This window comes from Pituophis catenifer, unplaced genomic scaffold, assembly GCF_029215685.1.
Source record: "Pituophis catenifer annectens isolate HBS135680 unplaced genomic scaffold, rPitCat1.0.hap2 SCAF_14, whole genome shotgun sequence".
Classification (NCBI taxonomy): Eukaryota; Metazoa; Chordata; class Lepidosauria; order Squamata; family Colubridae; genus Pituophis; species Pituophis catenifer.
Genome location: NW_027256894.1, coordinates 15595267 through 15617485, shown reverse-complemented (window position 1 = coordinate 15617485; position 22219 = coordinate 15595267). Strand labels below are relative to the sequence as shown.

Genomic DNA, 22219 nt, shown 5'->3' with positions numbered 1-22219 from the left:
GTCTCTTTCCTAGGGCTGAGAGAATGTGACTGGTCTAAGGTCACCCTGCCAAATACGGGTCTAGAACAGTAGTGGGTTTCCAAAAATTTTACTACCGGTTCTGTGGGTGTGGCTTGGTGGGCGTGGCAGGGGAAGGATACTGTAAAATCTCCATTCCCTCCCCACTCCAGAAGGATACTGTAAAATCCCCATTCCCTCCCCACTCCAGGGGAAGGATACTGTAAAATCCCCATTCCCTCCCCACTTCAGGGGAAGGATACTGTAAAATCTCCATTCCCTCCCCACTCCAGGGGAAGGTTACTGCAAAATCTCCATTTCCTCCTGATCAGCTGGGACTCAGGAGGCAGATAATAGATGGGGACGGGGCCAGTCAGAGGTGGTATTTGCCGGTTCTCCAAACTACTCAAAATTTCCCCTACCGGTTCTCCCGAACTGGTCAGAACCTGCTGAAACCCACCTCTGGTCTAGTACTCCCGGTATCCTATTTCTAGCCTCTTCTCATTTGGAAGAGTAAAGTCTGGAGGTGATAAAATATCTCTCTCAGGCAACTAAAACAGAAGCTTTTCACTGAGAATTTATTTATATTTCGTCTTTGTTTTTAAGTTACTTGTTTGGGCTATGATAAATGCTAGTGGCTGTAGTTTGGGACTCTGTTGGGAAGTGTAGCTATGGGTCTTTTGAGGCCATCTCCTACTTGAAGGTTGCAGCTCATTGTTGCAAATGATGTTATGGAAGTGGGCAGGAACGGGAAAAGCTTGGTTGTTTTCTTGCAGATGTTTCATTACCCAAGTAGGTAACATCAGGAGTGCTGGGGGGTTCGCAGGGGTTCGGGAGAACCTCTAGCTAAGATTCTGTGCAGTTTGGAGAATCCCCAAATCCCACTCCTGGCTGGCCACGCCCTCCCCTCCCCTCCCAGGAGTCCCCATGCGACTTTGGATGCAAGTAAGTGCAGGTCACTCCTGGCAAATAGATGGGGAAGAAATGGAGGTAGTAACAGATTTTATTTTCCTGGGCTCCAAGATCACCACAGATGGGGACTACAGCCAAGAAATTAAAAGACACTTGTTCCTGGGGAGGAAAGCTATAGCAATTTTACACAGCATTGTAAAAAGCAGAGACATCACCCTGCCAACAAAAGTGCGTACAGTCAAGGCTATGGTTTTCCCAGTTGCAATGTATGGCTGTGAAAGTTGGACCATAAGGAAGGCTGAGCGCCAAAGAATGGAGGCCTTTGAACTCTGGTGCTGGAGAAGACTCCTGAGTCCCTTGGACTGCAAGGCGATCAAACCGGTCAGTCCTAGAGGAGATCAACCCTGACTGCTCTTTAGAAGGCCAGATCCTGAAGATGAAACTCAAATGCTTTGGCCACCTAATGCGAAGGAAGGACTCACTGGAGAAGAGCCTAATGCTGGGAAAGATTGAGGGCAAAAGAAGACAATAGAGAATGAGGTGGCTGGATGGAGTCACTGAAGCAGCCGGTGTGAGCTTAAATGGACTCCAGAGGATGGCAGAGGACAGGAAGGCCTGGAGGAACGTTGTCCATGGAGGTCGCTATGAGTCATACATGACTTTGCAACTAAGAACAAGCAGGGCGCACGCAGAGACTCGGTGAGGGCGAAAAATGGGCCTACCGGAAGTTTGGGAGGGCCTCCAGAGCCTGGGGAGGCCATTTTTGCCCTCCCAGAGGCTCGAAAAAATCCTCCAGAGCCCGGGGAGGGCAAAAAGCCCCCCATTATGATTCAGGAGGCCGACTAGGCCACGCCCACCATGGCCATGCCACCCAGCAACCGGGCAGAGAATCCCTTACTAAAATTTTTGAAGCCTACCCCTGGGTAACATCATCAGTGCTCGTCTATAGATAGACAAGCACTGATGATGTTACGTAGTTTGGGTAATGATCTGCAAGAAAAGAACTAAGCTCAGAGAGCACCAAAGACTCTTTATTTCAACCCCGAGCTACAAATATTCTCCTTTATCAGGGAGAGCTTTATTTGCTTCAAGCAAATACGTTCTATTTTTGTTGTTGTTGTTGTTGTTTCCAGAACTAAAGAAGCATTGAAAAGCATCCGGCATGCATGTGCTAAAAGCTGGCAAAATTTTCAACCTCTTTGTGCAAAATGCCATCACAATTCTAATTCAATGTCGGTGGCCTTCGGGGGGGGGGCGAGGGGTCATTAGCTGTAATGTATACAACAGAAAGTTCCAGTTAGATGCCAAGTGGGTAAAGACCGAGGGGGGAAAGATTTGAGTGAAGCAACAAAGTCAAACAGAAGCGCAGGAAGAGGTTACGGCGAACAGTACAACATTGTGCCAAGGCTAGGAAAGAATGAGTTGGCCAACCCTCCCAAAAGCAGAACTTTCCCACAAGGCAACTCTCCAAAGTCAGTTGCAAGCAAACGGAGTCAAAAGATGGGTTTTGGGAATCAGCGGTAGAACATTCTTCTTTTTTTGGATCTACAGGAATGGCAAGGAACGTACTATACCAAAAAGAAAAACGGCGAGAGCATACAACAAAATGTGAAGATCATACCTGTCATTGGACAGGGAGGGTAAGTCTCGTCTTCGAGTGGGGACTTCGACTCGGGTTTTTGGACTCCCGCTGGCTGCCTGGATAGGTGCCCTGCAGTTTTCAGGGCAAGATTTTTCAGACACGGTTTGGCTCTTGATTCCTTCTTTTCAGGGAGTAACTGAGCCAAGGTCACCCAGTTGGCTTTGTGTCCAAGGCAAGACTAGAACTCACAGTCTCCTGGTTTCTAGCCTGACACCTTAACCCCTGTCCCAAACAGGGTCGATTCTAGCTTGTCTTAACATTGGCGGCATCTCTATTCTGAAAAGTAGGCAGGCATTTATGGAGAATAGCTTCCCGTCAGGGGTAAAATGCACTTATCTTCGCTACCGGATCGCAAATGTGAGCACGTGCGCGCCTCCTCCGTGCGTGCACAGAGGGTCAAAAATGGGACGTAATGGCGTCCGGGTGGATGGGCGGAGCCTCCCATCGCTGACCCTACCAGATAGATCCGGCTGAATTTCACCACTGCTTCCCATCACATCCAAAAATGGAGGCTAAACATCCCTAAACTTCCAGTTAGTCCTCGACTTACAGCCATTCAGTCAGAGAGCATTCAAAGCTACCACAGAACTGGGAGGGGAAAAAAAGCAACTTACAGCCATTGCAGCATCCCTATAGTCACGTGATCAGAATCTGAGCTGTATTTATACAACATTTGCAATGTCCAGAGATCATGCAATCGCCATTTGCAAATCTTCCCAACTGGCTAACGCCAAGCAAAGTCAAATGGGGGAAGTCTGATTCGCTTAACAACCACATGATTCAGTTAACAGCAGAAAATTGCTTAATAATCTTTGCAAAATACATACATATACATATACATATACATATACATATACATATACATATACATATACATATACATATACATATACATATACATATACATATACATATACATATACATACATATTATTTATTTGATTTGTATGCCGCCCTATCTCCATAGGACTCAGGGCGGCTCACAACAGTTAAAATCAAACCAGATAAAACATGTTAAAAAACATATTAAACATATTAAAATAATCCAAACCCCATCAGTCCAGGCTGGGCAATTTGAACAGGCATGTTTTTAATTTGCGGCAGAAGGTGCGAAGATCAGGGGCCAACCGGAGCCCCAGGGGCTCATATACATATACATATACTGTATTTTTCGGAGTATAAGACGCATATTTTTCCCCCAGAAAAGAGGGTGAAAATCTGAGTGCCTCTTATACTCCGAAGGTAGCCCCAGCCAGCCTCTCAAACGGAGATTTCAGAGGCTGAAAAAAGCCTCTGAAAGAAGCTTCAGAAAAAAAAAGCCTCCAAGCAGAGATTTAGAAAAAAAGCCTCAGAAAGGCTGGGAATATATCTAAAATAATATGGCAAGCAACATTAGAAGAAATGCTAACAAATCTGGAGAATGGCACAATAACCAACAGATCGGAAGACGTTAATTTATATACCAATACCAAAGAAAGGAAATTGAATAGAGTACAGATAAGTCCTTCAGAAAAAAAATCTCCGAAACAGAGCTTCAGAAAAAAAGCCTCTGAAAGAAGCTTCAGAAAAAAAGCCTCCAAACAGAGCTTCAGAAAAAAAAGCCTTTTTTTCTGAAGCTCTGTTTCGGAGGCTTTCAGAGGCAGGAAAAAAAGTTTTTTCTGAATCAGAAGTTTCAGAGGCAGAAAAAAAAGCAAGGCACAGAGCTCACAATCAACGAACCTGTTGCTAAAATTCACATCTGGGAACAGCTGATTAATAGGGGTATTCCGGGAGGCCGATCCACCCGCCAATCAGCTTTTTTCTTATTTTCCTCCCCAAAAACTAAAACTGCATCTTATACTCTGAAAAATACGGTACATACATACTATCAACTCTGAAGATCTATCTATCTATCTATCTATCTATCTATCTATCTATCTATCTATCTATCTATCTATCTATCTAGCTATCTAGCTATCTAGCTATCTAGCTATCTAGCTATCTATCTAGCTATCTATCTAGCTATCTAGCTATCTAGCTATCTAGCTATCTAGCTATCTAGCTATCTAGCTATCATCATAAAACTGGACATAACTCAATAACTACCTTGAGGACTACTTGTATAGAGATGTTTTTCTTCATCTTCATAATTATTTTTCCTGCTCGTCTGTTCTTAATATTCATAGACTACTTTCTCTGCATTCCCATTGCAAGGAATCCAGAGATCCCAAATGATCGCAAAAAAGGCAGAATCCTGCCCCTCTTCCTTGTCTAGATTTCATTTTATTTTATAAAAAAAGATTTAGTGGTAGGCAAATGACAAATGGAGCCAAGCTGACAAGTTGGAGAGACCAAATTGTTCTCATTCCATTCTTCTGTTTCATTCCTGCAGAAAAATCAGACACTATGTGTCACTTAGTAGACCGTGCAATGACAACAATAAGGTAAGAAAAAACAGCAATAACAACAGCAACAATAATAATTATAATTATAAAAAGCATTTTTAAGTGTTCGGTTGACTGAGTTTCATGTTTAATGAATAAAAGTTTATAATAATAATAATCATTTCAACCTGCGATGATATCTGTAACACCATCAAATATCCAGATCTGCCTATCCCAGATTCTTGGTAAGGACTTGATAGGTACACAAAAATATGCCAAACCAGTCTGATTGTGCGATGATCAATAATAATAAAAAACATGATGAATTTATGTATTTAATTAACTCAGTTTCAAGGCCACTCAACTCCTCAATGACAATTTTACAAAATTGTAATTCCAGGTTGATTCTTACAACTTGGGTTAATTGTACTTTTTTGCTCTGATTCATTCATAGGCGGAAAGAATCTGCGAACGGGTACAAGCCGAGTCCCAGACAGGTACAACGTTGCAACTGCTCAAAATTGGTTGCATTTCAATAATTGCTTTGTTGTTCTCTCCTAATTGACTTTATGTCAGCGTTTGGTTTTTTCTCTCTCTTAAAAAAAGGGTGTTTTCTAGGCATATTTTGGAAGAGCCAAATTAGGGATATTAACAATGAAAACCTTAATAAACCAATCACACCCAATTGTGCAGGGTTCTGTGGTGGCAGGAAATTCAACTTGTTGGGTGAAACTAAGCTTATCTTTGGATTAATGTGTAAAACAATGTTTTTTGTTTGGGCCCGGCAAATTATGTCAACACAGCAGTAGTTGGTTTCAAATCCCAGCGCTACCAATTCGCCATCGGTAGCGCGTGAGTGCACATGCTCACTTTGTGAGTGCGTGCTGCTTCTGCACATGCACAGGGCATTTTCAATGACATCTCAGTGGGTGGGCGGAGCTTGCCACCGCCGCTACGGGTTTGCCCGAACTGGGAGCAACCCGCCACTGCAACACAGCCATGGTTTGAGAATTGAAGCTTTCGATGCACTGAGTTTAGGAATTGTAGCAAGGAGACTGAAGCAGATGTGATAACGGCTAAAGAAAAACAATAACATTTGCCCAGCAATAAAATGATGTCCTAGGAGGGAGGCTAAATAAGGAGAAAACTATCTGGTCCGGGCGCAACCATGTTTCAAAACCGATGAGAATCAAAGAAAGCTTGACTGTTTGATGTGTACATTACGTGGGACTCCAATTTAGCTTTCTCCCCCTGTAGTAATCGCTGATAAAGCTTCAGTAACTTAGATATAATATCTTAAAGGGCAGAAGTTGAATTTTACCCCGGCTAGAAATAGAACTTATGAAGGGCATGTTTGTTTGGCTGCTGCTATGACAAGCTATAGGTGCTGTATTTAGTATTCGTATGGTAGGACTTTCGCAGATCAGGCAAAATCTAATTTCATTAATCTCATCCATTTTTGGGGAAATAAAATTTGGATCTATTTTATTCCTTATTTATTCTTTAAAAAGGGCTATTCTCTTTGAAATTTAAGAGAAAAAAAATATCTACCCGAAAGCAAGTCACTGGTCCATTCAGGAACAGAACAGAACAGAACAGAATAACAGAGACGGAGCCTGGCCCGTCCGTCAGCCCTCAGATGGAGAGTCAACAGCCCCCAGGTCTGGAGGTGGCTGATGAGAAAGAGGAGGAACAACTGGGTCCAGTGCCTGATGCACGGATGTGCAGAAGGCAGAAAGGAGAGGAGAGCAGTGGAAATCAATGGGTTCTTAATTCAAGGCAGAATTGATCTTACCATTGAGATGGAACCAAGTGTCTCGGTTAAGCAACCGATTCCAAACACCAAAGACAAAAGTTAAGAATTTGGGGCCAGCAGAGAAGCTTCAGGAGTGATCAAAAATGAGTTCCTACCTCTTCGGAAGAGAGGCGCTCTTTCTCAGAGTAGTCATGATCTAATTTTTTTCGTTTTTACAGATATCCAGACCTGCAGGCACAAAGACAAGAGAAAAGGTTCTCTCGATGTCCGATCCACTACCTCTCGAGGCAGTGATGGTATAGGATTACCTTTTGTTTTGTTTTGTTTTGTAAAATTACCTTTTTAAATTACCTTCTCGATAATCAGTACCCTTGGGTCAAGTACTTCCTTCAAAACCCATGATATGGGCTTGCCTTCCTTGTTGGGTGGGGGAATTGCAGCGACAAAGTTGTAAACTTTGGGTTTCTATTGAAGCAAATGCATGCATTCTGTTCCCCCAGCTCCTGTTTTTATTAATGCAGTCAGACTCTGCTGGTGAAATTTGGATGTGCAGAAGATCAGGCAGAGCCTAGGGGGGTGGAGTCAAAACAGGAATTAGCTTGGAATCGTTAAGTTCCCACAAGCAGTCTAAATCTAAACCCTCTTGAATTCCAGTGACCCTTACCTAGTGCCAGTGTAGTGCTGACCATTAGTTGACTAAATTCTTGTGTGCAGGCATGAGCAATAAACCAGCTTAACTGGAACCTATCATGTCCTGATTCTGCGCACCTGACACAGTGTTTGCTGACTTTGGGTTGCAATGTAAAATATTTTAGTGAACAGAAAACTAATCTTCAGTAAGAACAACGTTAGTTTGGAGAAGCTAATGCCAGCAACTCATGCGCCTCTTCATTTTTTCCCCCCCCTTGCATAGGAAGTTCTCAGAGGAGGCATTCATCCATGGCCCGCATTCATTCAATGACGATTGAGGCACCTATAACCAAGGTAAGGTGCTCCCATGTGAGGTTGGAAACTTTGCTTTCTCCTGTTATAAAACTCCCATGTCTTTGCCTGGTGATGATGGAGGTGCAGTCCAGTGGTGGTATTCAACCGGTTATATCCGGTTCGGGCGAATTGATAGCGGCAGCTGCGAGAGGATCTGCCCACCCGCCCGCACGTCATCATGTCCTGTTTTTGACGGTCTGTGCATGCGCGGAAGGCTCTGTGCATGCGTGGAGTTGGCACGTGCCCTCACATTTGCGAACCGGTAGTGAAAGTAAGTGAATACCATCCCTGGCACAGTCGTTAGAATGCAGTATTGCAGACTAATTCTGCCAACTGCCAGCAGTTCGATCCTGCTCAAGGTTGACTCAGCCTTCCATCCTTCCAAGGTGGGTAAAATGAGAACCCAGATTGTTGGGGGCAAGATGCTGACTTTGTAAACCGCTTAGAGAGGGCTGTAAAGCCCTGTGAAGCGGTATATAAGTCTAAGCGTTATTGCTATTGTTTGGGCATTGTTTCTTGACTCTTCAAGTTAAGGGAAAGGGAAAATGTATTCCTTTTGAATAAATAAAGGTTTATTTCTTTTTTCTTTCCCCGTTTAGGTAATAAATATTATCAACGCTGCTCAAGAAAGCAGTCCCATGCCAGTGGCTGAAGCGTTGGATAGAGTCCTGGAGATCTTGAGGACTACTGAGTTGTATTCTCCACAGCTTGGCACCAAAGATGAAGATCCGCACACAAATGACCTTGTCGGTGGCTTGATGACGGTAATTAAAATCTCAAAGTATTTGAATCTGTTTGTTGGAACAGCTGATGGCATCCCGGTCTGCTCACCGCAGCCATCTTGCAACGATAGTAAATCATGAGCCATTGCTTCTGTGCCAGCTGCAGGTCCGGAAATATATTGACAAAGAGTTTCTTGCAGCTTCCATTGATCAGCCCAACGGGTTTTAGATGAAAATTCAGCTCAGCCTTCAGATGGATAATTAGCTGTGCTAAACCCTGTTTAGAAACATCTTGCTGTTCTGACCCAGCTCCCCAAACACGACATACCCTCTGAAGTGAACTCAAAGATTCCTTTATTAGGAATGCCGGCAGCCCCGGTAAAGTTTCTCTCTCAATGCAGGCTAACAAGTCCGCCTGGCCGACTAATTTTATCCATTCAAAGGAAGACAGGCAAAAGCAGGAGTGCTTCAGAGCAGAGATTTCCTTTCTAGTGTGATTGCTCTAGGATCAGGGGTAATAGAATTTGCTTAAAGGTAAAGGTTCCCCTTGCACGTATGTGCTAGTTGTTCCTGACTCTAGGGGGCAGGGCTCATCTCTGTTTCAAAGCCGAAGAGCCAGCGCTGTCAGAAGACATCTCTGTGGTCATGTGGCCAGCATGACTAAATGCCAAAGGTGCACAGAACACTGTTCCCTTCCCACCAAAGGTGGTCCCTATTTTTCTACTTGCATTTTTTTACGTGCTTTCAAACTGCTAGGTTAGCAGAAGCTGGGACAAGGAACGGGAGCTAACCCCGTTACGCGGCACTAGGGATTCGAACCGCTGAGCTGCCGACCTTTCTGATCGGCAAGCTCAGTGTCTTAGCCACTGAGCCACCGCGTCCAACCGATTGAGAGTCTGATTTTTGCTTCTGGATTAGATAGCGGTGGATAGAGGGTTCAAACCACACCTCCTGATTTATATTCCCTTTATTCCATTACCTATCCCGAAGGTGTAAATGGAAGAAGGGTCTTTATTTCATTCCATGTTCTTTTTCAACTTTATTCAATAGGATGGACTCCGAAGATTATCAGGGAACGAATACCTATTATCAGCAAAGCGTAAGTGCCATTCTTTACCCTACTAGATATCGTGCGAGCTTCAGCAATTTCATTTTGGGTATATCAGCACAGTCAAAAATTATTTTGAAGAGGGGCAAACAAATCAGCAAGAGTTGTATAATTACTGCTGTATCATCAGACCCTTGTTAGTCAGGCAGCAAGCTAAAGGCGCCATTTTAAAGAGTTTTGAAAGGGTATCTTGTTTGCTAAGAGGCTTAAAGTTTGGTAAATACTTTGAAGATAATAGGCCAGCTTGCAGCCCTAACAGACAAAACATAAGGAGGAGGAAAAAGAGAATATGGAGATTAGTTCTTGAAGTTAAAGCAAAAACCATTTGGCCAAGAAAGTGGTCTCCAGGTTTTTGGTGTTTTATAAGGACAAGCATCTCCTCATATTAGCTGCTCTGAGTGATAAAGAAAGCCGGATCATATTTCTCTCCATTCTTGCCCTCTCATAAAGCTTCCAGTTTAATGAAGTGGTATTTCTGGTTGGAAGAGGAGAATCATACAGATAGTCCTTGACTTGCAACCAGGGGTGAAATCCAGCAGGTTCTGACAGGTTCTGGAGAACCGGTAGCGGAAATTTTGAGTAGTTCGGAGAACCGGCAAATACCACCTCTGGCTGGCCCAGAGTGGGGAGGGAATGAGGATTTTGCAATATCCTTCCCCCAGGAGATCAGAGGTTAGGATGAAGGGTAATATGGTCTACAAAAATTAGAGAGAATAAATACTACGGCAAAAAGGGAATATATAAATTGTGTTGGAAATGACTAAAATTGTTGAAATTTTTGAACCGGGCAATACTCTGTTCAGAAAAAAATACATTGTATGTTTGTTTGTGTAAAAAATAAAAAAAAACGTTAAAAAAAATATCACCATAGAAAAAACAAGATATGCAAAAATGATCACCACGTCAGCTAATACTTAGTTGGGTAACCTTTAAGCATGAATTACGGCCTTACAACGTCTTCCCATGGAGTGAACCAAGTCTTTTAGTTCTGCAGCTGTGATAATGTGAAACCAAGATTGAATGATGGCTTCTATTAACTGGGTTTTATTGCTGGGTCGCTTCTGACTAACAAGTTTCTTTAGTCGGCTCCCTAGATTTTCAATTGGGTGAAGGTCTGGGCTATTCCCAGGCCATTCCAGCAGTGGACTAGGATTATCTTGAAACTTCCCCCAAAAAGTGGTGTTATTAGCCATCAAACCTCAAAAATACACTTTTTCCACAAGGAGATGTAAGGCAAGAGATGCAGGTTGTTCCTGGCTCTGTTTCCTCCTGAGAGATCCAGCTGTTCCTGTAATGTTCCTGTTCCTCTGTCTTCGTTTTTTTTAGAAACCCATCAAGTACCGGGCAGTTTGATCTCGCCCATCTCCCTGAACGACATCCCTCCCAGGATAGCTCAAGCGATGGAAAATGAACAAGACTGGGATTTTAATATTTTTGAGTTGGAGGCTGCAACTCATAAAAGGTTGGTAGGAGAAGCAGAAGCAAAAAAGCAAAAAAGCAAAAAAAAAAAAAAAAGGATACACAGGAGCTGTATTCTGGGAGAGATTGATTTGGTGCAGTAAGAAGAGGGGAAAATAAATTACCTTTTTTCTCTTCTTCTTCTTCTTCGCTCCAGGCCTTTAGTTTATCTTGGCCTCAAACTGTTTGCTCGCTTTCGGATCTGTGAGTTTCTCGGTTGCTCGGAGTCGACGCTGAGGTCTTGGTTGCAAGTCATCGAAGCCAATTATCACTTATCCAACTCTTATCACAATTCAACCCACTCGGCGGATGTGCTTCATGCCACGGCCTATTTCCTTTCTAAAGAAAGAGTAAAAGTAAGTCTAAAGGGGCTGCCACCAAGAAGAAGAGGGTGGGTTGGCCTTTTCTCCAAAGCAGGCAGGACAAGAAGTGAGGGATGGAAAGAGAAGAGTCAGTTCAAGGAGAGAAGCAACTTAGAACCTAAGGAGAAATTTCCTGACAGTGAGAACAATGAATCAGTGGAACGACTTGCCTCAGGGGTGAAATCCAGCAGGTTCTGACAGGTTCTGGCGAACCGGTAGCGGAAATTTTGAGCAGTTCGGAGAACCGGTAGCAGAAATTTTGAGTAGTTCGAAGAACCAGCAAATACCACCTCTGGCTGGCCCCAGAGTGGGGTGGGAATGGAGATTTTGCAGTATCCTTCCCCCAGGAGTGGGGTGGGAATGGAGATTTTGCAGTATCCTTCCCCTGGAGTGGGGTGGGAATGGAGATTTTGCAGTATCCTTCTTCTCCCTCTCAGCAAACCTTGGATCCCATCGACGAAGTTGCTGCCTTGATCGCTGCCACCGTCCACGACGTGGATCATCCTGGGAGAACCAATTCTTTCCTGTGTAACGCCGGAAGCGAACTGGCCATTCTATATAACGACATCGCGGTCTTGGAGAGCCATCATGCGGCGCTTGCCTTCCAGATCACCACCCGGGATGACAAATGCAACATTTTTAAAAACATGGAGAGGTAGATTTCTAAAATACCGAGATTCTTTAAGAGGGTTTGCGCTGCCGGCATAGTTTTGAAAAGGGTTTTGTTTTGACTGCATGATGATATGTGGAGGAGTAGCGATGGAGGGAGATAAGCATTTCGAGGGGAAAGATATAAGGAATCCTGCATCCAGTTTTGGTCACCACGATGTAGAAAAGATGTGGAGACTCTAGAAAGAGTGCAGAGAAGAGCAACCAAGATGATTAGGGGATTGGAAGCTAAAACATATAAAGAACGGTTGCAGGAACTGGGTATGTCTACTTTAATGAAAAGAAGGACTAGGGGGGACATGATAGCAGTGTTCCAATATCTCAGGGGCTGCCCCAAAGAAGAGGGAGTCAAGCTATTCTCCAAAGCACCTGAGGGCAGGACAAGAAGCAACGGGTGGAAACTAATCAAGGAGAGAAGCAACTTAGAACTAAGGAGAAATTTCCTGACAGTGAGAACAATTAATCAGTGAAACAACTTGCCTCTAGAAGTTGTGGATACTCCAACACTGGAAGTTTTAAGAAGACGTTGGATAACCATTTGTCTGAAGTGATGTAGGGTTTCCTGCCTAAGCAGAGGGTTGGACTAGAAGACCTCCAAGGTCCCTTCCAAATCTGTTATTCTATTCTATTCTATTCTATTCTATTCTATTCTATTCTATTCTATTCTATTCTAACTGTCATGAGTGTGGGTCATTTTATACATTAAATATATAATTTAATTATGCATTAAATTATATATTAATATGATTTATTAGACAGCCCTACTAAAATAACACAATTCTCCACCTATTTTTTTTCCCCTTTTGTCTTCTTTTATCTAGGAATGAATACCGAACTCTTCGACAAGCCATTATTGACATGGTCTTGGCCACGGAAATGACCAAACATTTTGAGCATGTCAACAAATTTGTCAACAGCATCAACAAGCCATTGGCTGCCCTTGATGAGAATGGGGTAAGAAGTCCTACCAAGAAGTAGAAGGGCAAGCAAAAGAGACTCTTACGTATTTAGAAATGAATAATTCCTCTCCTTATTTCAGGTTGATCAAAGACAGGGAAATGTTTAGTAATAAACTTGTGTAAAGTTTTGTCCCTTTTGCAAAAGGGAGATACCATACTTTTCGCTCCATAGGACGCACTTTCCCCCCCCCAAAAAAAGTGGGTGGAAATGTCTTACGGAGCAAATATTGCATCACAGACCATGAAGTGTATAACCTCAGGGGTCCCCAATGGTGGACCCAATGGTGGACCGGTGCCAGTCCTTTGGTAAATAGCAGCCAGGCCACAGTGGCGGGGTCCTTTTACAGTGCTGAACCCCGCCTCTTCTTTCTTTGTCATTGCCTGCCTCTTTTGTCTCTTTTCCGCAGTGCAGGAGTCAATAGGCAGAACTGGCACATGAGAGGACAGCTATCTGTGGTCCTCTCAGGCTCCGCCCGATTTTTTTTCCTTGTTTTCCTCCTCTAAACCAGTGGTGGTATTCAGCCAGTTCTATCCGGTTCAGGCAAACCGGTGGTGGTGGGAGGCTCCGCCCACCCACCCGGACATAATCACGTCCCGTTTTTGAAGCCCCGTTTCAGTTGTGATGGCCTCCTGCAACACTTTGCCAGTGAAAATGGAGCTTGGGAGGGCTGCACGTGGCCCTCGTGAGCTCCGTTTTCGGCTACGACGGTCTCCTGCAACCCTCTGCCAGTGAAAATGGAGCTTGGAAGTGCCACCCGCAGTCCTCGTGAGGTCCGTTTTCAGCTGCGACGGCCTCCTGCAACCTTCTGCCAGCAAAAATGGAGCTTGGGAGGGCTGCCCGCAGCCCTCTCAAGCTCCATTTTCTCTGGCAGAGGCACTGCAGGCCAATCCTTCGCTGTTTCCAGTGTGGTCCCACGGGCCAGATCCAGGCACCCTGCGGGCCAAATCCGGCCCCTGGGCTTTGAGTTTGACACCCCTGACCTAAGCTACCTCCGTGAGTAAAGCATCAGTAGGGCTGTATGGCAAAGAATGCTCCAAGGGACAATTTGCAAACTGTCTTCATGGTGAGTCTGTTCAATCTCCGAGGAAGCCTTTGTTTTGTTCTTTGTTTTTATTTAAAAAGGGCGTTTGAACAGGTATTCTTTTTCCATGGGGTGGGGGTGAGGGAAGCGAACTTTTCCCCATTTTTATTCCAATTTGAAACAGTGATGTCTTTTACTATGTCTTAATGCTCCGCGGTTCTGGAGATGTGGATTTTGGCATGTTTTTTTTTTAAATTTGATTTATATGCCTCCCTTCTCCGGAGACTCAGGGCGGCTTACAATGCGTTAAGCAATAGCCTTCATACTTTTGTATATTTTATACAAAGTCAGCTTATTGCCCCCACAAACTGGGTTCTCAATTTACCTACCTTAGAAAGGATGGAAGGCTGAGTCAACCTTGAGCCTGGTAAGATTCGAACTTACAGTAATCCATACAGTATCCTTTTCCCAAAAAATTAACTTGCCAGTTTCCAATTGAGGCTGTGATGCTTTGAGAAGTCGTCTCCTCCGTGAAAGAAATCTTTGCCGTTTCTCTGGGAGAAACAGACTTGCTGAAAATTCGGCTTCCCTTCGCCTTTTTTTTTTTTGGTGCTTTTTTTCACTCTGCTGTTTACTTTTGCATGGTGGATTGAAGGCTTCCTCTGCATTGGTAGCGCTTTTAGAAGCCTTCGCAGGAGGAGACTGTTTCTGTGCTCGTCACAAAGGGCTTCTTTGAGCTTCCCATGAACTGTTTCCATTTATTCAGCAAAAAACTGGACCGAGCCCAAGTATTTCAAAACGGGAGCTGAAGTTCCAATTCCTTTAGTTATCCCAGCAGTTTTTGGACGAACGTTGGAAAACTCTTGAAGATACCATTTGAAAAGAGAGAGAGAGAGAGAGAGAGAGAGAGAGAGAGAGAGAGAGAGAGAGAGAGAGAGAGAGAGAGAGAGAGAGAGAGAGAGAGGGGGGAGAGAGAGAGAGAGAGAGAGAGAGCTCACGAGGAGGCTGAGCCAGAGGTGGTATTCAGCAGGTTCTGACCAATTCTGAAGAACCGGTAGCAGAAATTTTGAGTCATTCAGAGAATCGGTAAATACCACCTCTGACTGGCCCAGCCCCCATCTATTCTCTGCCTCCCGAGTCCCAGCTGATCGAAACTACACAGCTATGGATGAAACATGTAACAGTGATACTCATTGTCATCGGGGCACTTGGTACCATGTCCAAGAATGTTATAAAACACATCAAGAAATTGCAGCTTCCTGCAATAACACCAGCAGAACTGCATAAAACTGCGCTACAGCCTGTAGTACACTGGACTAAAGCACTGTTATTAACATCTGCTGCTTGCAATTACTGCAAGTTCAAATCTCACCAGGCTCAAGGTTGACTCAGCCTTCCATCCTTTCTAAGGTAGGTGAAATGAGGATCCAGATTGTGGGGGCAATAAGATGACTTTGTATAAAATATACAAAAGTATGAAGGCTATTGCTTAACGCATTGTAAGCCGCCCTGAGTCTCCGGAGAAGGGCGGCATATAAATTAAAGCAAAAACAAAAACAAAAAAACTGCGCTACTCGGAACATCATATATTTTAAGAAGGTACTTGGTTGATCCCTAGGACGCTGGCAGCAACCCGTATCAACCATTAGCACCAGTCAATGGTCTTTGTAATGCATTTTTGGATGTTCAGTTGACTGAGTTTCATGTTTAATGAATAAAGTATATAATAATAATAATAATAGTATGATAATATTTGTAAATTTTGTTTCCCTAAGAGTACCAATGGCGATGGGGATCCCATCAAAAACGTCCTCACGTCTGCTGAGAATCGAATCCTGATCAAACGGATGCTAATTAAGTGTGCTGATGTTTCCAACCCCTGCCGTTCGTTGGAACAGTGCATTGAGTGGGCAGGTCGGATCTCGGAGGAGTATTTTGCACAGGTGAGTTAAGACAACAAGCTGAAGAAATTCCCGCTGGATGTCAGCCTTCATTTTTCCCAAGAGATAAAAAGGGAGATGGAGGTGACACTTTTGCCCAGACTTCACTGGGCTCTAAATCTCTTTGGTGCCCCTCAATGAAAAAAATGATACCTTGGTTTATGTCTATGGAGATTCTCAGTCTTCCAGGTCATGATGACACAGATAAACCTCCAACTGGCCTCAACGACTCTGTAAAAGGATGCAAATGACCAGCTGTCTGCAAGGAGTATAAATCCTTCCATTCCACACCATCATCCAGTCAGAGCTGAAGAAGCTTCTTGGATGAGAAGCGAAAGGTCTTCAAAAGAAAGAAGAAAGTCTAGTTACCCCTAGAAAAAGCACCTTTGAGATAGCTTGTTTTCTTGTCCTGTTGTTTTATTTCTGAAATATATAAGTGGATATTTGCGATTTCCCCATCATTTCCCCAGGGTTACAGCTACACAACCCTTACAGAACTAGAGGAGATATTGTTAGCAGTAATAAACCAAATAATTGTGTGCATTGGGTGTTGTTCAGGGGTGAAATGCTACCAGTTTGGGGCGGTTCGCCCGAACCGGTAGTGAAAATGCTACTGGTTCGCCTGAACCGGTAGTAAAAAAAATGCTTTAAAAAGTAAAAAAAAAAAAAAAGAAAGTTCCTACGATCATGCAGAACAGCTGATCCTTGGAATTTTTTAAAAAACTTTTTTTAGGATATTTTTTGCTATCAGTTCAGGCAATAGGTAGTAAAAAAAGGCTTTAAAAAAGTAAAAAAAAAAAAGTTCCGACAATCAGCTGTGACAATCAGCTGTGCCGCGCAATCGTCAGAACTTTTTTTTTTACTTTTTAAAGTATTTTTTTTTACTACCTATTGCCCAAACCGGTATTTTTGTGTAAAGTGTGATCGTTTGTTTTTGAGCTCTCTGTGACTCTGTGAGGTTCCTGCTTGTTGCAGGGGCCGTTTTGTGTGAAGTCCAGCTGCTTTTGCATTGTGTGTGAGTCAGTTGTGTAGCTTTTGTGTTATTTTTTGTGTAAAGTGTGGATAGTTGCTTTTCCCGGTCACATGACCACCAAGCCATGCCCCACAGAACCGGTAGGGAAAATTTTTTGAATTTCACCACTGATGGTGTTTTTTTTTGCAGACCGATGACGAGAAGAGGCAAGGTTTGCCTGTTGTGATGCCGGTTTTTGACAGGAATACCTGCAGTATCCCTAAATCTCAAATCTCGTTCATTGATTATTTCATCACGGACATGTTCGATGCTTGGGATGGTAAGCCGTTTCTTCTCTCTGACGCAGAAGAAAGAGAAAATTGCTGTTCATGACCTACCAGTAGGGATTGTCCACTTTTTGCATAATCTTCAATACGGACTGGGTGGCGGAAGGATTGTGGGAGGGAGGGCAATTTATGGTCCTGATTGGATCACTCTGTTCTGTCCCCGTCCCACACGCACACACACACCAACAGACGTCCAAGAGTTAAAAACCAAACCAGCTGACAAAATCCTTTTCCTTATGATAATGGAACTTGGCAGCAACTTAGTGGGTGCCTGCCAAGAGTTTATTACTTATGAAGGGAAGAGATAACTTCTCTCCGCTTCTGGTGCATCTAAGTAAAATGCTCAATAATTACAGAGTAATTCAAGTCCAAATATAATCCAGCAAAGTCTATAGCAAAAGTCCGGCAATGCAGAATGGCGTGGAAGCTTTCAGCTTTGTTCGTCACAAGGCTTGACTGGCCACCACGCTCCCTTTTATACCCTGTGGGGTGTGGTCCAGTGACTCAGCCTAATCTCGGGCACGCCTTTTCTTCTGTTGCGCGCACTTATCTCTGCGACGTTGGCGTGGATCCAGCCAAGACTCATTACTCTCATCACTGTCCACCTGTGGCTGCGTGGACGTGCTTGGCCCCGGCCCGATCTCTTGCCCTTCGGCAGACACCGAAGGCATTGCCAAAGAGGAGGGTCCTGGAGAGGGAGGCCTTGCCAACTCCTCCCCTTCACTCTCGGAGTCCTCTCCTGACGATGACACAGGCTCAGGTAATGGAGCCACAACACACTCAAGGACATGAGTGGGCAACCTGTTGCTCAGGTTGGTTGTTGTTTCTTTTTATGTGACCTCTACTGAGTTCCTTCTAACTATCTCTCTTGGTGATATGCTACTGAACAATGGCAGTTGTTGCTTTCTGCTATTTGGAAGTGGGAAACATAAAAAAAAAACAGGGGTGCCAGGTCTAAATGATCTTAACTTGGTCATTGGTACCCCCCCCCCACCCATCTTTGAGGTGAGTGTATGGAACGTTCTTTGTTGTTTTAAGAAAGGGTGACTACTTTATGGCTTCTTTTTTTTAAAAAAAAATAATTTTTATTGAGTATTTTACATTTTAAAACCAAACACACAATAGCAAAAGAAACCGAGAGACAAAAACAAAAAACAAAAACACACGCACATCAGACGTTAAAATACAACACTAACAACAGATATATACAATTTTACAACTTTCTGCATCGACTTTTGTCTTTACTCTTAGCTTTTATCCTCCTGCTCCTTCTCTTTATTTTTAAATATTCATAATTAACTGTTTGGTTAGCAGGATCATTATTTACATTTATATCCAGTATGTTAATATCAAATTTCACTTTATATTCTTATTTCTAAATTTGATTTCTATTTTCCAACCATGTATAAAACCTATTCCACACTTTATAATAATCCGAGTCTTCTCTTTCTTTGATCTCCATTGTTAATTTATCCATTTATCGCTTTATGGTTTCTATTACATGGTGAGTTTCATCTACGTGCTAGCTCAAAATCATGGAAAATGGCATTGTCAGTTTTCAGCCCTTAAGGTCAGGTAGAGCTTTGGGGGTACCAAAAAGGAGGAACAGCTCCTTTTCTGTTAAGAGCCACGGTGGCACAGTGGTTAAAGTGCAGTACTGCAGACTAATTCTGCTGACTGCTGACTGCCAGCAGTTCGATTCGCACCAGCTCAAGGTTGACTCGGCCTTCCATCCTTCCGAGGTGGGTAAAATGAGAAGCCAGATTGTTGGGGGCAAGAGGCTGACTCTGTAAACCGCTTAGAGAGGGCTGTAAAGCATATACTGTGAAGCGGTATATAAGTCTAAGTGCTACTGCAATTGCTATCCCTGAAGCTGTAGGACTGTAGGTTGTCCATAGCCTCCCCCACGATTAAGAAAACAAACCCATTTCCCAAGAGGTGTCAATGACTTCACCGTTGTCTTTTCCAGCTTTTGCAGATCTACCAAATCTGATGCAGCACCTAGACAACAACTTCAAGTATTGGAAGGGGCTGGATGATAAAAAGCTGAGAACTCTTCGGGCGCCCCCTGAATAGCTGTCAGACCATTGGACATGCGTCTCTTCCATCGGGAAGCTGGTTCCTCCAAACTTGCCTTTGGTTATGGATTTTCAGATTCGTTTGGTCTCTTCAGCATGACAACAAGACCTTTGTGTTCTCCACTACGGGGAAGTTGGACAATCTGAAGAGCCTGGTCATCAGAAGAACCTTCTTCTCCATCCGTCATCTAGCAATTGAGGAGCTGGCCATACTTTTCAAGCTGAATTACACTGGATAGATGCCTGTATCGGAGAAAATTTTCGGGTGAGCCTTATCGCATGCTGGGAAGTGATGTTTGGAGAGACCCTTTTCTTGGAAGATCTCAGCTTGAGGTTCTTCAGAGCGGCCAGCGAAGGAGGGAAAAAAATGTCCCTCACCGCGAGGATGCATGAGCACTAAAAGAATAAAAAGAAACTGAAAACAGCTACACGGACCAATCAGAGATAGACGATACAGACTCTTTGTGAAGGAGCTTTCTTTTTTTTTTAATCTTCTCAAATGGATTTAGCGGTATTTTTTCACGTTGCTGAAAGCGCGATCACTCGCTCCTGAGCATTACGGAGAACACATTCTCTTAAAAATTTAGTAGCAAATGGAAGCAAACCGATAGACACCCCACCCACCCCCCCTCCGTTCCCTTCAGCCCCGCAGATTTTTTCGAAGCTGATCGTTAGGCGCCTCTGATTAAAATATGTTTTATTTATTTTGTTAGATGTTGAATATTTTCTATAAAATTTATAAAGACTTGTCAAACGCCAAAGCCAACTTCTAGAGGCATTACGGTTTTTCGTGATTCCTAACTCATTATGCATTTTTTTTCTTTCTTTCTCCGGTTGCAAAAAAGGGGCGTGCGGCGAATCCAACCTTTCTATTTCACGGAGAGGACAGGTTGACGACCTTGGTTTTATATATGACGGATAGTCCTCAAATTACGAACGTTTGGTCCGCAGCCCTTTGATGTTACTACGGCACTGAATAGGGGTTATTACACAACTTTGCTCTTGTTATGATGTCTCCGCTGTGGATATTAGGCTCCAGCTACTAAGTCCAACTAGTGGCCAGTAACCCTTGGTCAGCACTCTGCATCCTCATGAGATCTTCAGGTTAATTGAATTTCTCAGCCCATTCTTTAAAAAAAAAAAAATTCTTGGAAAATTCCCAGCTTCAAAAATTTTAGCAAAGGGTTCTCTGCCCAGTTGCTGGGTGGGCGTGGCCATAGTGGGCGTGGTTTAGTCAGCCTCCTGCACTACAGTGGTGGCGGGGGGGACTTTTTGCCCTCCCCGGGCTCCGGAGGCTTTTCTCAAGCCTCCGGGAGGGTGAAAGCGGCCTCCCCAGGCAGGCCCGTTTTTCACCCTCCCCGAGCCTCCGTGTGCACTTACCTGCATCCAAAATAGGCTGTGTGGGGACTCCTGGGAGGGGAGGGGAAGGGTGGGCCAGCCAGGAGTGGGATTTGGGGGTTCTCCGAACAGCATAGAATTTGAGCTAGAGGTTCTCCCGAACCCCTGCAAACCCCCAGCAGCCTACCCCTGTCCCAGCCCTGTTGTAGGTGTTCATCATATTCTACATCGTCGCTCCCCAAATCCCCTTTACCATTGTCTATGCTAAGGCTACACACAGGGGCAGTTTTCCGGAAATAACCCTGCAAAACCTTACATAAGGTAGCCATCAGAGGCCCGGGAGGTGGTGGTGTGTGAGGACGATGGGCTTCCTTTGAAATGTATGTTATGATGTTCCCATCCTGAGAAATGTCTTGCCTTGAAAAGTTTTATTTTTAAGAAAAAAAGAAAAAAAAGAAAAATAATAATAGAAATGCTACATTTCCAAGATATTTGCAAACTGACTAGACTCTTCTAGTGGATAGCAGAAGGGCGGGTGAGCGGGTGGGCTGGAAAGGGGGAGTTAAAAATGTATATTTTGTAAAGTTTTAGCCATTCCCTCTCGGCCGTTTCCCTTTATTTATTTTTCAAATCTCTCACACTATTTCATAGGCCTCTGAAATGAAAACCCTTCCTTTTAAAAATAAACCGTGGAAACTTTCCTCCTGCTTTGTTCTTCGTGTCTACTGACGCAGCTTGGCTTTTGAAAATTAATAATAATAATAATAATAATAATAATAATAATAATAATAATAATAATGATGTTTATTCCTTCTTAATCCTCATTCCTTGGGCAAAATAGAAAAGAAAGAAAGAAAGAAAGAAAGTAGGACATGCCGTTGAATTGCGTCAGACACCCGTTGTGCTCAGCTGTGTTGTGAGAAACCCGAAAACTTTCCATTACCTCTAGATTTGGATATGCGTATATATTAATAGTACTAAAAGGCATAGGTTTCCACGGGAGCAGGGAAATTGGTCTGAAATTTATATGTCTCTACAATATCCTAACTTCCAAATTCCTTCGCTCCCTTACTCAGTCCCACATTGTCATCTATTAATTTTAGAGAAATTACGCCTCCCCAAAAAAGTTTTTTTCTTCTTCTTTTGGCTCAAGGAACCATTATTTACAGGTATTCTGTCTAAGGCTGTCATTTCTCATTCCTCTTGCAGATTTCTTTTTTTTTTCCCCATAGGTCCCTCTGCCTTCCTCTTTTTCCACTTGTTTGATTTGTGTGCGCCATCAATTCTGCCTTTGTTTGGGGGGGCGGGGGGGGTGTTTGCTGGCAAAAGCCTAGATAGTTCCTGCAGTTTTCTTGGCAAGGTTTCAGAAGTGGTTTGCCCTTGCCTGGTTCCCAGGGCTAAGACAGAGTGACTGGCTCATGGTCACCCAGCTGGTTTCATGCCTAAAGCAGGATTAGAACTCACTGTCTCCTGGTGATTGGCTCCAAGTCCCTCAGTTGGATTTCATGCCTAAAATCAAGATCAATCAATCAGAATAGATCTGGAAGGGACCTTGGAGGTCGTTTAGTCCATGCCCCTGCTCAAGCAGGAAACCCTATAGCTGTGATGCC

At 43.7% G+C, this 22219-nt stretch overlaps 1 protein-coding gene across 2 annotated transcripts in view; it reads left to right on the top strand.

The window, feature by feature from the left end:
• PDE8A (phosphodiesterase 8A) overlaps positions 1–20700 on the top strand; it is a 100763-nt gene extending 80063 nt beyond the window's left edge. The window contains exons 9-22 of one of the 2 annotated variants that reach the window (XM_070953935.1): positions 2461–2549; positions 4923–4974; positions 5369–5411; positions 6889–6966; positions 7584–7654; positions 8254–8418; positions 9427–9475; positions 10811–10946; positions 11100–11298; positions 11742–11959; positions 12795–12927; positions 15730–15897; positions 17057–17186; positions 19163–20700. In XM_070953935.1, coding sequence (XP_070810036.1) covers positions 2461–2549; positions 4923–4974; positions 5369–5411; positions 6889–6966; positions 7584–7654; positions 8254–8418; positions 9427–9475; positions 10811–10946; positions 11100–11298; positions 11742–11959; positions 12795–12927; positions 15730–15897; positions 17057–17186; positions 19163–19269 — 1638 coding nt within the window. In that variant the 3' untranslated portion in view covers positions 19270–20700. The remainder of the gene's footprint in view (positions 1–2460; positions 2550–4922; positions 4975–5368; positions 5412–6888; positions 6967–7583; positions 7655–8253; positions 8419–9426; positions 9476–10810; positions 10947–11099; positions 11299–11741; positions 11960–12794; positions 12928–15729; positions 15898–17056; positions 17187–19162) is intronic. The other variant, XM_070953934.1, reaches the window with a different exon arrangement.
• Positions 20701–22219: the final 1519 nt, after the last annotated feature.